This window comes from Syngnathoides biaculeatus, chromosome 10, assembly GCF_019802595.1.
Source record: "Syngnathoides biaculeatus isolate LvHL_M chromosome 10, ASM1980259v1, whole genome shotgun sequence".
In the NCBI taxonomy this organism is placed as follows: Eukaryota; Metazoa; Chordata; class Actinopteri; order Syngnathiformes; family Syngnathidae; genus Syngnathoides; species Syngnathoides biaculeatus.
The window spans coordinates 17714925-17727356 of record NC_084649.1 but is presented as its reverse complement, the minus strand read 5'-3'; the positions used below and the strand labels follow the sequence as shown (position 1 = coordinate 17727356).

The following is a 12432-nucleotide window of genomic DNA, read 5'->3' as shown; positions in this document are numbered from 1 at the left end:
CATCCGAGCAAGCCGTTCTTTCGACAAAACCCGCTGCAGCTCTGCTTACCTTTAGACTTTGATGTCCTATTTCCCTCCCTCGAAGTCCACACTTTGCATGAAGTAACAAGTGGCGACTTTTACTACACTTGACCAGGACAGCAGGTAAAATATTTTTTTATTTAATTTCACACTTGATGGGTGGAGAGAAACTGGTGTCCCGACTATTGGCAGCAATTTTTAAAGAGTAGATTTTTTTTCACAAGATGTCCTCTTTAGGCCATATGTGAAATATTTAAAAACATACTGAATTGCAAAAATTCATTGCAGCGGTGTCAAACTTCACAAAAAAAAAGAAAAAAAAATGTAACATGTCCTTACCAAACTACATTTCACCAGGTTTTCCTATCAGGTCCTGTTATATTGAAAAGCAGAAGAAAAAAAACACAAATGCTGAAATTCATGATGGATCAAGATTTTGCAGTTGAGCTATGATTCAAAGCAAACGCGTTCTTTGACATCTCCATGGCGACAAACAGCAACAACAATGAACTGATTGTCATGAGCATCAAACGGTCTCAGTCTGGGAAAAGCTCGAAGCGAGAAGCTCGAGCAGTGAGAGATTTGGCGATGAATTCTAGAATGTCAGATGACGGAATATGATAACTAAATGTAGAGGGAAAAAAGTATTGTCGTACACATGCTTGATGAAAACCGTGAGGTAATTTTTGCAACCCCTACCAAGTGTGAAAGTGCAATAATGGGCATTGTTTTGACCACTGTTGAGTAGTAAATTCATTTTTTCCATTTACATTTCTACTAGACTATATAGCTGAGTAGTACATTTGCTGAACAAGAACCCATTACAACAATCCACACAAAGGTGCTGATACAATAAATTATAATTATTATTATTATTTTTTTTTTACATTTTACATTTACAGGGGGTCCTCGTTTAATGATGGGGGTCCGTTTCTTCGATGGTGATGTAACCCAAATTTGCGCCTTAGTAAAGTCATACAATATGAAAAGTTCTCCTAGGCTGTAAATATAAAACAATCAAATGAAAAAATAGGGCGGCACGGTGGGTCAGCTGGTAAAGCGTTGGCCTCACAGTTCTGAGGTCCCTCTGAGGTCAATCCCGGACCCGCCTGTGTGGAGTTTACATGTTCTCCCCGTGCCTGCGTGGGTTTTCTCCGGGCACTCCGGTTTCCTCCCACATCCGAAAAACATGCAACATTAATTGGACACTCTAAATTGCACCTAGGTGTTATTATGAACGCGGCTATTTGTCTCCATGTGCCCTGTGATTGGCTGGCAACCAGTTCAGGGTGTCCCCCGCCTCCTGCCCGTTGGCAGCTGGGATAGGCTCCAGCACGCCCCGTGACCCTTGTGAGGATAAGCGGCTAAAAAAATGGATGGATGGATAATATAACAGTGGCAGCCTGTGCAATATACCACTGCGTCATATTCAATATCTGCAGCAACTGACCCCTGGCTCCTGCCCGTTGGCAGCTGGGATAATGAGGATAAGCGGCAAAGAAAATGGATGGATGGGTGAAAAAAGAATAAGTAAGCGAGTGTCTCTTCTTGTGTCACATTTGCACAAACTAGTTCTTGTACTACGACATATCGCGTGCTTGTGTATGAAGGTGGTCATAAACCGAGAACCCTCTGTACAGTCCACTTGCATTGGGGGCAAATGCTGTTGTAATCAACCCTATCCAGCAGATAGCAGCGGGTTGGAGTGGAAGCGTGTTTGTCCATACATCCATTTTCTAAGCTGCTTATCCTCACAAGGGTCGCAGGAGTGCTGGAGCCCATCCCAGCGGTCAACAGGCAGGAGGCGGGCTACACCCTGAACTGGTTACTAGCCAATCACAGGGCACATGGAGACAGAAAACAGTCAAACTCACAATCACACCTAGTGGCAATTTAGAGTGTCCAATTCATGCATGTTTTGGGGATGTGGGAGGAAACAAGAGTGCCCGGAGGAAACCCACACAGGTATAAAGAGAACATGGAAACTCCACACAGGTGAGGCGAGGATTTGAACCCCGGTCCACAGGACTGCAAAGGCTAACGGTCTAACCGGTTGTACAATGTGGCCGCCGAAGTGTGTTTGTTGTTACCTGCTTTTCCTATGCATCCAGTTTCGAAAGCGCTTGGGTGGACGGGCCACCAAGCCACTTCACTCGGTGTGTATTTGTCTGGTCTGTGAACTGGGTTGGTGACCGGTCAATCGTAGGGCTCATGAACAAGATAAATTTTCAGTCTTACATTTACACCAACGGACAGTTTACAGTACCCGTTCGGTTTGTTCTGGCTGTCCCTAAATTATGCATTCTTCAAGTTTTTGCCAGACCCACTTTTCGGGTCAGAAGTGCAGGGAAATTTCCACAAAAACCAGCAGGGGCTACAAAACAAAACTTGCTAAAAAAAAAAAAAAAAAAAACAAAAAAAAAAAAAAAAAAAAAAACAGCACCTTTCTGGTGAATTTGATTTACAGCCATTTTGATAAGTCTGCCTTGCAGACGCTACAACTAATATAATCATAGAAAAAATTGCCCATATGAGTCGTCAGTGCTATAGCAGTTATGGAAGAAAAGAAAATAGTAGTCCTTGTCACAGGCTACTTCAGCACAGTCTCGTATTACAATCGCTAAATATGTTTCAAATACTCCACGATGGCTGAGCAGTCGCTCCGTGTGTCTTACGTGCTCAAGATCCAGTCTTCTGCAACGCTTTCTCAGTTCGTTGGTACGCTCAAAAGGGGGAGGGGTGTTGCAGGGGGCGGGGGGGGGGTGTTATGAAGTTCCGTCACTCCAGTGCGTGGCCCATTCCTTTTTATGGACGTCGGATTTCTCAGTCTGGAACTGGGGCCGCTCCTGGCGGGGGATTTTCACCGCGTGGTGCTGAGGCAGTTTGTCTTTGAGCTGGGCCCGTTGGAAGAAACCACACTGGGGAAAAAGAGGGGGAGAAAGTAAGAAAAGAAGATGCTGACAACTTGTTGTTTCTGGGAGGAGCAGTGTCGGCTTTTTTCATGCATTTTTGAAACCACCATTATTAGTTCATGAGCCAATCTGACTAACAATGGAGGAAAAAAGTGGTAAAATAAAGAATGTGGTGCATAAATATTGCAGTATCCGGTGTACATTATTATTAGCATAGCACGCGTTCATATTTTGTATCTTCTGTTACATTACTGTAATGGTTAAAAAAAGAAAACAATAAAGCACTACTGAACAAAGTGGAGACTATGGAGTACAACACAACAGCATTGAAAAATTAGTATTTGATTATTTAAAGTGCCTACGACACGTAAAGCATGATTATTTTTTTTGTCATTTAAAAAAAAAGGCAGCTGGAATAGACCCATCCGTTTTTTCAGCACACGTCATAATGTTGTCGTATATGGATTTTTCCATCTCCCGCCATGAAAATCCTCTCAAGGCATTCGTTTTGGAGAAGAAGCAGGAAATGACATTTTTCCAGATGCCCACACTGGCAGGTTCGCGTGTTTACGCCTGTTTTATCGGCGAGAAAATAGCTGTTTTTTCCTGCGTGTTAGCCAAAATGCCATCTCGCACTGCTGGGTATTGTTCGAACACTTGGGTGGATGGATTCACTCTTCACACGTTTCCAAAAGACCTGGTTCCTTGTGAAAAATGTATTGCATAGATCCAAAGGACGAGAGCTTTGTGGGTTCCAAATGGCAGCTTGGTGTGTATAGAGCTATTATAAAATAATAATACTTGGGGGGAGGGGGGGCGGCAGCGGTGTTCTACATCACCGATGGCGTCACCATTCTTCATCTGTCAGTGCTGTCAGCGTTGTTTATCGCTGCCGTGGAGGTGGATCGGGCAGGGAGGTGGTTTGGCTGCATGCGGGAGGAGAAGGGAGCCCCCCACCCCACCGGCCAGTGGTGTCTGGGCACCCCAGGAAGTCTATATCATTTAAATATGGCTGGAACGATAGGGTAATATTGTCCCGGTCGCTTCATTCGATTTTGAGATGTTCTCTTTTTTGAAAAGAGCTTCCGTGTCAGAAGGGGCGTCGAAAAAATCCCAAAATCTTGATGAATGACGTTGCAGGCAATATGGCTGCCACTGGGATGTCGAGTAAGACTTCCGCAACTTTGCGGATGAATGACACGCTCTCCGCTCATTTTTTTTTATCATATAGGCATTGAAGTGAATAATATTATATGTAGTTTTCGTAACAATATCTATTTTTAAATTTATACGGACATGTCGGTGGCACTTTAAGTAATAAATGGCACAAAAAAAAAAAAAAAAAGAGAGAGAGAGCGGTGTCCTGTCTGGTCCACCTAAACAAATTCCATCGAGCCCATTATAACGCTGAAAGGGTTATTTTAAAGTCAAGTGGCTTGAAATCCATTTAATGGCGCGAGGTGAAACTCACATTAAACACAAAAAGCACCCCCAGCATTTCTCAGTCAGTTCTGTTAATCGCGCACACGTTAAGCACCTGTTGACTGTGGCACCCACGAAAACACAAACGCGGGCAAAACATCGCATTGAGTTGTGAAGCGTGACAAGCCAAGCGAGATTGTGACGAGTGCAGCACACAGCACAGCAGGCATCTCCAAAGCCCACGGCCGCGTGGTGTTCACAGGACATGTTAACAGCAACCTCAGTGAATATTGATTGATTGGTTACTGGTTGGTTGATTTGTTGCTTTTTTTTTTTTTTCTTTTAGTTTTCTTATGAAACCCCTCCCCTAAGGAACAACAATCCAATCATTGCAGGACAGGCAATTACGCATTGTATAGCAAAGTATTTTTTTTTAAGGAGCAAAATGTGAATACCACTGTGGATCAATGCATTAAAATATACAAAATGTAACATTTGTTTACCATTCCTTTATTTGTAACGTACTGAATTATTGTCAATTAGGTTATTTAAATTTTTTCCCTTTGTACAATATTTAGTTTTTACCAAAAATCATCAAATTTTCAATTCAAATGTTGATCTATGCACATATATAATTGTGCAATAACGTAAAATATGATCTGAAATAATATTATTGACTTTTTTGGAATTTTATGAAACTGTGACATCACTGATTTACTATGAAATTATAACAATACCCTGGTTTGAGGGCACAGTATAATGCAAACATAGATTAACTATTTTAATTCAAATCTGGGTCCATAAATTGTGTGTTAATTGAATAAATTGTAATGTAATTTTAGTTTCTTTGCTCTTTAAATCTATGTATTGATTTATTATGCAAAATAAATGAAATTTGGGATGCCCTCTTAAGCATTATCCTACTGTCATGTCATTTTTGTTTTTACATTGATGCCACAAATTTAAGATGAATGCCGTTTGGAAAAATGGAACAATGATTTGTAGAAATGACATCTTCCTAATTAAAGATGCAATATATTGCTACGAACGTGACCCAGCCCTCTTCAGCAAGCAATTCGACTCTACAGAAGCACAGTGCAATTATTTGGTACACTCTTATGAAATATAAACTCAATGTTATTTATTATTAGCTTTATTACTGCGGTTGTAATACTTGATCCATAAAGTAAGAGGTGGGCAATTTTCGAGGCGAGAACATTTTGACCTATGGTGTAACATCACTTGTTAGGTTAATGGTTTGTTTTTTTTATCTATCTATCTATCTATCTATCTATCTATCTATCTATCTATCTATCTATCTATCTATCTATCTATCTATCTATCTATCTATCTTTGTCTATGTTGTCCTTGAGAACACCAGGCCCCCGTAAGCGCAAGCGAGCGCCAAGTAACAACAACCGTGCGGCAGCCGCGTTTACCGCTTCAAGGGAGGGGGACGGAGGGGAGAGAGCGGGCCCGACTGACATGTGTCGTCGTTACAGTTCCGAGGCCTGCTTCTCCACCTCCGAGGGCTGGACCCCCAAATGAGCCCGGTAGTACTCCGTGTCATAGTGTTGGCGCCTCTCGCTGCGCTTGAAGAAGCCGCACTGGGGGTGGCAAAGGCGGGTGGAGGAGGGCAAGAAGAGGAAGGAAGAGTTGAAAAGAAGTGAAGAGGAGACAACAGCTATGTTTTCCACCACGTTTTGTGCGACACAATCGTGACGAAATCTCCGCTTATGGGCACTCTTCATCTACAAACTTCATAAATTGGAATAATGGCCATTTTGGGTTGGAAGTAGTTGTGTGCTGGGCTTCCATTACCTTCCACAGTATGCAGACCAGAAGCGTTAGCAGGAGGATCCCCGCCAGGGCGGCGATGAGGATGATCCACCAACGGATTGAGTACTGATCCACAAGACCGGGCTCGGGATAGATCATCACAGGAACCTGCAAAAGATGAAAAGACCTTTCAAAGAGGACATCTTGTGAGAGCTGATGTCGTGTCAATAGATTAGTTTACTTTCCGGTTTGGGAAGCGGTCGCCATTTTGGATGGGTGAATTTGAGTAAACGAACCGTAACTAAGCAGAAATCATTTCAGAGAGGCGTATGAATGGGGGCGCACTGCTACGTTATCGGTTGCTCAAACAAAAGTGGCCGTTGTAAAGCGTCTTTCTTTCGACTCCCGGCTGTGATCAAGAACGAGAGAGAACGGAGTAGTTAGCAACCAAACGGCGACAACTGTGGCTGTCTTGTATCAGCAAAGCCGATCTAACGGCCAAATCATTCCCTTATGTCAGAGATTGCTCGGAGAATTTTGTTCTTGGTAGGTATTGGATACCTTTTAGAATTTTACACCTACTTAACTATAACTCAGTTCTGTGAAGGAGAAGTATTCCTTAGGGCCAAACACCTACATAATATACTCGTGTGTCACTGCAATGGATGTCTCCAAAATCTGTATTTTCCGTTTCATGATAACAAGTTTGCAAAAACGAGTTACCACAACCGCCAGCTGTTTCGTGAGTTGAGTTCAAAATGTAGCCATTGAAGTGGAGATAGAGGTGCGGGCTCCACTTGGGACTCATCCCAGTCAAACCTCTCTCTCTCTCTCTCTCTCTCTCTCCCTCTCGGTAACAAAAATGAAAATAATATTCTCCACCTCTTTCGTTGGTATAATCAACATAATTTAACACAACGCTGACTGTAATTACGCGGTACATATTTAAATTGCATTGTGCGGTACTCTAACCTTAGCAGTGTGGAGACACAGGTAACTTACAATGGATACCGCCGCATGATGAACCCAGCCATTGATGAATTGGTTCTAGGTCTCCAGACCTTTGGAATTCTTTAGTCGGTCTACGGTATAAGCGCTTGTCGAGAAGAGGAGATAGATGACGATGTCTGGATAGGTTACCGATGCCCACAGTTCGAAATTCTTGCTCCATTTGTGTTTCTCCAAGGCATATGGCTCAATATTGTCGATCCAAGCGTAGTTCTTGTCACAACGGTTTCTTGAAACAACATCTAAGGAGCACCGATAACTTTCCAAAGTCTTTTTAGCCATCATGCGTCACTTTTAAAAGTCGTTCAAACATTTTTTTAACTCCGGTCTGTATGCAAAAGCGAGAGAGTGAACGGCACGTCAGTTGAGTGAACCCATCCAACATGGCCGCATGCCCGGTTGAGGTCATGTGGTCAAAAACTATATTGGGAACAATGTGAAAAGGTGGTATCCTTTTTGTAAAATTTATCTTTTTACAATATATATTTCCCCATAATTACATGAAAATAATTTTTAATATATAGAAGTTGATAAATTGTCAATTCAGAATATGCAGTATTTTACATTTGAGGCTTTATTTAATGACCCCTCCTTGATTGAAAAAAAAAAGCTTTATGACTATAAAGGCTAGTACATTAAGGAAAGGATTTCAAATGTGGATTCTCATATTAAATTGAGCAGTATGAAAATGTAATTATTTGAACATGTTTATTTGTCTATGAGGCAGGATCATTTAAAAAGATCGGCATTTATGGCTCACTTATTATGCCCTACAAAAATGATTTGTACAAACAGCACATTATGAATAAAAATAAAGGGTTCAAATTGTAATAAGGACTCATGTGTAAATTAATTAAAATATAATGTAAAATAATTGTTTGTGTTTCTTTTTATTATGATTAATCAAATTTTCCAATATTAATGTATTTCAATAATTCATATTACATTTCAAATGAAAAGAAAAAATGTATTAAAAATAATGAAGTCGGAGTTCATGATTTATTTATATTTTTGCAAACCCCCCGCCCCCCCCAAAAAAAGAAGAACCTGACTATGCGCAAAAGATGGGGTACATCCTAGACTGGTTGCCAGGAAATTACAGGACAACTTGGAATGTTTTGACATTATATATGGTACATTTCACACAAGCACACACAAAAATCATAGGTTTTAAATATGATTATACTTCTGAGTGTCTATAAACCTTCATGATTGTTCAAGGTACCTGAGCTGACGCATCCCTCAGGAGCAGATGTTTGATGGTGGACTTGACGGTGATTTCTGCTCTGACCAGCAGCTCCAGAGCGCTGACTGCTGGGAACTCCTGAGAACACATAGTGGGGGGGGCACCCGTATGAGGAAATAACAAAGTGACGCTTCGGCTTTTTGGCCGCCAGAAGATCCAGCCGAACGCTACCTCAAGGAAAGTGCTGTTCCACAACCTGCCGTGGATCGTGAGAACGGCCTGTCCAGAGAAGCTGTGGAGGGGGCACTGCAATAGCACGCAGCGCGCTGACCCCAAGAGACAATCCTGTCACGTCAAAGCAACAGTTAATAATCATAAAAGGTAGCTTTTAGGATCCCCTCCCCCCTCCTCCTGATTCTCCTCCTCTCACCAGCTTGAGTGACTTGCGCCTCTCGGAAGCCGCCACGGCCGGAGAGGTTCGTCTCACGGTGCTCCCGCTGGTCTCTTGGCCTTCGAGATCCGGGTGGGAGCGGCGTGATCGTCCGGCTTGCTGATGAACCCAGCAGAAAAATATAGAAACCTTTATTATTAACGACTTCAATTACAGTTTGTGCCTGTGGCTATTCTTATTCATCCAGCTCATTTTATTCTCAGGCGATGGTATCGATTGCAACTGGGCTGTTCTGTTCATTTTAGAAACGGCACTCATTTGAGGACAAGAATATATCAATTCTGCACAGGGAAGACAGATAATTTGAGAGGGGTGTGAGCGAGGCCTTCTACACCAATGTGGAGAAACCATCGCTTGACAGAGGCATATTCCAACATCACCTATGTACCACATAAAATGCCGTCCTTTTGTCCATTTCGAAGAAACTCAACAATTCTGCTTGTGACAAACAGCACGGCCTCCTCGTCTGTTTGGCAACTCCACTACCACTTTCAAACTGAAAGGAACGTTCATGAGGAAGTTTCCACCCTACGACGCTTATGGAGTGACAATGGCCTCTCTACCAGGTAGTTTAACGACTCTTCCTTTCTTGCATTTCAAACAATCAATATGTGGTTTGGGGCCTGCCCTTAAATTGGAGCATAAATAGTTGAGTTTTCCACACAAAAACTGGGTGAGTGCGTCCTAACTAAACCTTGTTGTATTAACTGCTGCAACTCTTTTTGTCTCTTTCAATTTTGTCCTAATCACTCAACAGGGGTGGAACCAGATTCCATTGTCTACGAATATTGGACTTCCTTCCATCTTTCCACACTCACCGTTTCATTGGCAGGTTGCGCAGACGAGTGTCCACGCAGATTTAAAGGGTTGATAACCTCTGACGGAGTACAGTGGGATGCCAAATGACCGTCAAAATCCAGGCTCGCCGGGTACAGGAGCCACTTGCCATTGGCCAGCTCGTAGGGCCACATGATGTTGAGGAAGGCGGAGCCAAGTGTTTGCAGAGCTTGGCCAGGATTGGCCACCTGGGAGGAGGACATATCATCCTTTAAGCACATGCTTCAACGTCAAGTCATAAAAGCATCAATTATACTTATTATTAGATATTTGTATTTCAGGATGAAGGGGTTTTAAGATTGACGCAAAGTGGGAAAATGTTGGTTTTCCTCACCACAAACTCAAAGTCCACAGGGCTGCCGATGTCCTCCAGATCGCTCATGGCGCTCTCGCCCTTCACGGCACCGCTGAAGAACAGCTGGTGAGGACGAGCCAGCCTGCAATGACACACAATCGCAAAAACTGTACACAAAAATACACAAATATTTCCCCTTGCATGCCTGAAATATGTTTATTTGATATAATGAAAAAATAATCGTATGTGTTCTTGTTCTATGGTTATCATCATTCTGGAGACCTGCTACCATTCTGACCTATAAATTATCTTATTATTTTTTTAGATCGTCTCTTTGCTTTGGAGCAGCTGAGTGCAAAAAAAAAGATGTTACTCACCCGCTGACCGACAGAGGGAGCTCTATCACAACCTTAGCTATCGCTGTGATTGGTGCCAGGTTAGGCTGCTCACTGATGCTGAATACAAAAAAATAATAATTATGAAAATAACAATCAAATCAATATCTACTTCAGTATAACCTGTGACTATTTTGAAAACGTATGAATACTATAAAAAAGATACTTGCGTTGTCATTTGGAGGTCGGCGGTCAATTCAGTGGTTTCTATGGTGATGTTGGCAGTGCTCAAGTTGATGGAGAATTTTAACTTGAAAAAGTGGTGGAGAATAAAATGGACATTTTATTAGTGTGTCATACATTGTATATTTTAATGTTCTTAAAATAATTTTAAAATACCCGTTTACTGCTTTTTGAATGTTTTTAATTGTATTTTCTGTGACACCTGACTGAGAATTGTGCTGTAATAAAAATGCATACATTTTTGTTTTTATTATTTTAAAAAGTACAATAATTTTGTGAACAATTTATATGTATATATTGCACTTCATTGTGTTGAAATAAAAGGTAACGTTCTATAAATATACATTTAAATAATTATTATAGATCACCTTCTAATAAAAAGTATAAAAACAAAAATAAATATATTTGTTTGCAAAACCTAAGATACATAATTAACCTGTTATTGAAAAAATACATTTCATATGGATGAATTATAATTACACATATATTCAAAGCAATTCAAGCACTCATTTTCAAGCATTTTACAGAATTTTAATCAGAATAAATGGATCCAAATGAGCGAGCTCACCTTGGTGTTTCTTTTCAGGGGATTTCCCAGGTCACATTCTACATCGGAGCCATTTTGGTTGGCCTGACACCTCATCTGGAACCAAGTCATCAAAATTAGCAGAAGTCCGCAAAAAAGTCAACATTTTGCATCACGCTGAACATCTTTAGCGATGGCCGCCTCCAAAGCACCTGAGCGGGCACCCTGGAGCCGGCGTAGGAGAGCGTTTTCGGGAGGGAGATGAGCAGCTGGGCGGCGTGGGCGTCATCGCCGTCCTCCTCGGGGCGCAGCGGGTCGGAGGGCGTATTGGTGACGGTGATCTCCAAGACCACCAGGCGCTGGTCGGACAAGGAGAACACCTGCACGTCATCCTGGTCCCTGAGGTGCAAGGGGAGGGCGAAGATTAATTTTGTGAGATTTTGTGGGAAAACCCCTGTAAGGCAGTCACACAGAACATCCTTTCCCAAACATTTCAATCAACGACCCCGTTCAACACCTGGACAGACAACGTTCTCCTTTTTGCCGCCATTAAATCCCAATTCAGAATCCTGGTTTTGTTTCAGTCAAGATGGCTGTTGCGTGCTCATTCATACTTTGGGCGAACTGTTGCTGGGCAACAGTCAACATCATCCACACCACCCCACTCTGAGCACGTTTTATAGGCACACACTAACTTTGGCAGGGGGGTGAACAGGTCAGAGGTCGGAGGTCGCGTTCCAAAGCGGTAGCTCAGCTTCAGGTTGCTCTGGCAGATTTTGTCCGGCCCGCATCCCTCGCGCAGGAAGTTCACCTTCGAGAAGGGATGACGACATGATGCTGAGTAGATATTAAAGACTTTGGACATGAAATCCCCCAAGTGGGACGGTTCAATGTTAACTTTATTGAGTCGAGACGTAGTAGAAGTAGTAACCCCGACCTCTGAGTTCATCGTGTTGGAGGGCGACATGTTGAGCACGGGAGCCAATTTTACCAGCCCCACGGCTGGAGAATGGATGTGGGGGGGCACATCTTTGATGGTGTGGGTGATTGCCAAAGAGATGGGCCGGAGTTTGTCCCGGATGTTCTCCTGCAGGGACACAAGTTCATAAATATGCATCCATCCATTTTCTTAGCTGCTTATCCTCACGAGGGCGAGCCTATCCTAGCTGTCAATGGGCAGGAGACAGGGGACACCCTGAACTGGTTGCCAGCCAATCGCAGGGCACATGGAGACAAACAGCCGGACTCACAATCACACCCAGGGGCAATTTAGAGTGTCCAATTAATGTTGCATGTTTTTGGGTTGTGGGAGGAAACCGGAGTACCCGGAGGAAACCCACGCAACATGCAAACTCCACACTGGCGGGTCCGGGATTGAACCCGGGACCTCAGAACTGTGAGGCCAACGCTTTACCAG

General features: G+C 42.7%; 1 protein-coding gene across 2 annotated transcripts in view; it reads right to left on the bottom strand.

The window, feature by feature from the left end:
* Nucleotides 1-2730: 2730 nt before the first annotated feature.
* itga7 (integrin, alpha 7) overlaps nucleotides 2731-12432 on the bottom strand; it is a 38837-nt gene continuing 29135 nt past the window's right edge. The window contains exons 10-22 of one of the 2 annotated variants that reach the window (XM_061831870.1): nucleotides 11953-12102; nucleotides 11711-11826; nucleotides 11228-11414; nucleotides 11058-11132; nucleotides 10477-10556; nucleotides 10289-10366; nucleotides 9951-10053; nucleotides 9598-9804; nucleotides 8759-8878; nucleotides 8560-8673; nucleotides 8368-8466; nucleotides 6177-6302; nucleotides 2731-2939 (exon numbers count right to left, since the gene is read on the bottom strand). In XM_061831870.1, coding sequence (XP_061687854.1) covers nucleotides 2787-2939; nucleotides 6177-6302; nucleotides 8368-8466; nucleotides 8560-8673; nucleotides 8759-8878; nucleotides 9598-9804; nucleotides 9951-10053; nucleotides 10289-10366; nucleotides 10477-10556; nucleotides 11058-11132; nucleotides 11228-11414; nucleotides 11711-11826; nucleotides 11953-12102 — 1608 coding nt within the window. In that variant the 3' untranslated portion in view covers nucleotides 2731-2786. The remainder of the gene's footprint in view (nucleotides 2940-6176; nucleotides 6303-8367; nucleotides 8467-8559; nucleotides 8674-8758; nucleotides 8879-9597; nucleotides 9805-9950; nucleotides 10054-10288; nucleotides 10367-10476; nucleotides 10557-11057; nucleotides 11133-11227; nucleotides 11415-11710; nucleotides 11827-11952; nucleotides 12103-12432) is intronic. The other variant, XM_061831869.1, reaches the window with a different exon arrangement.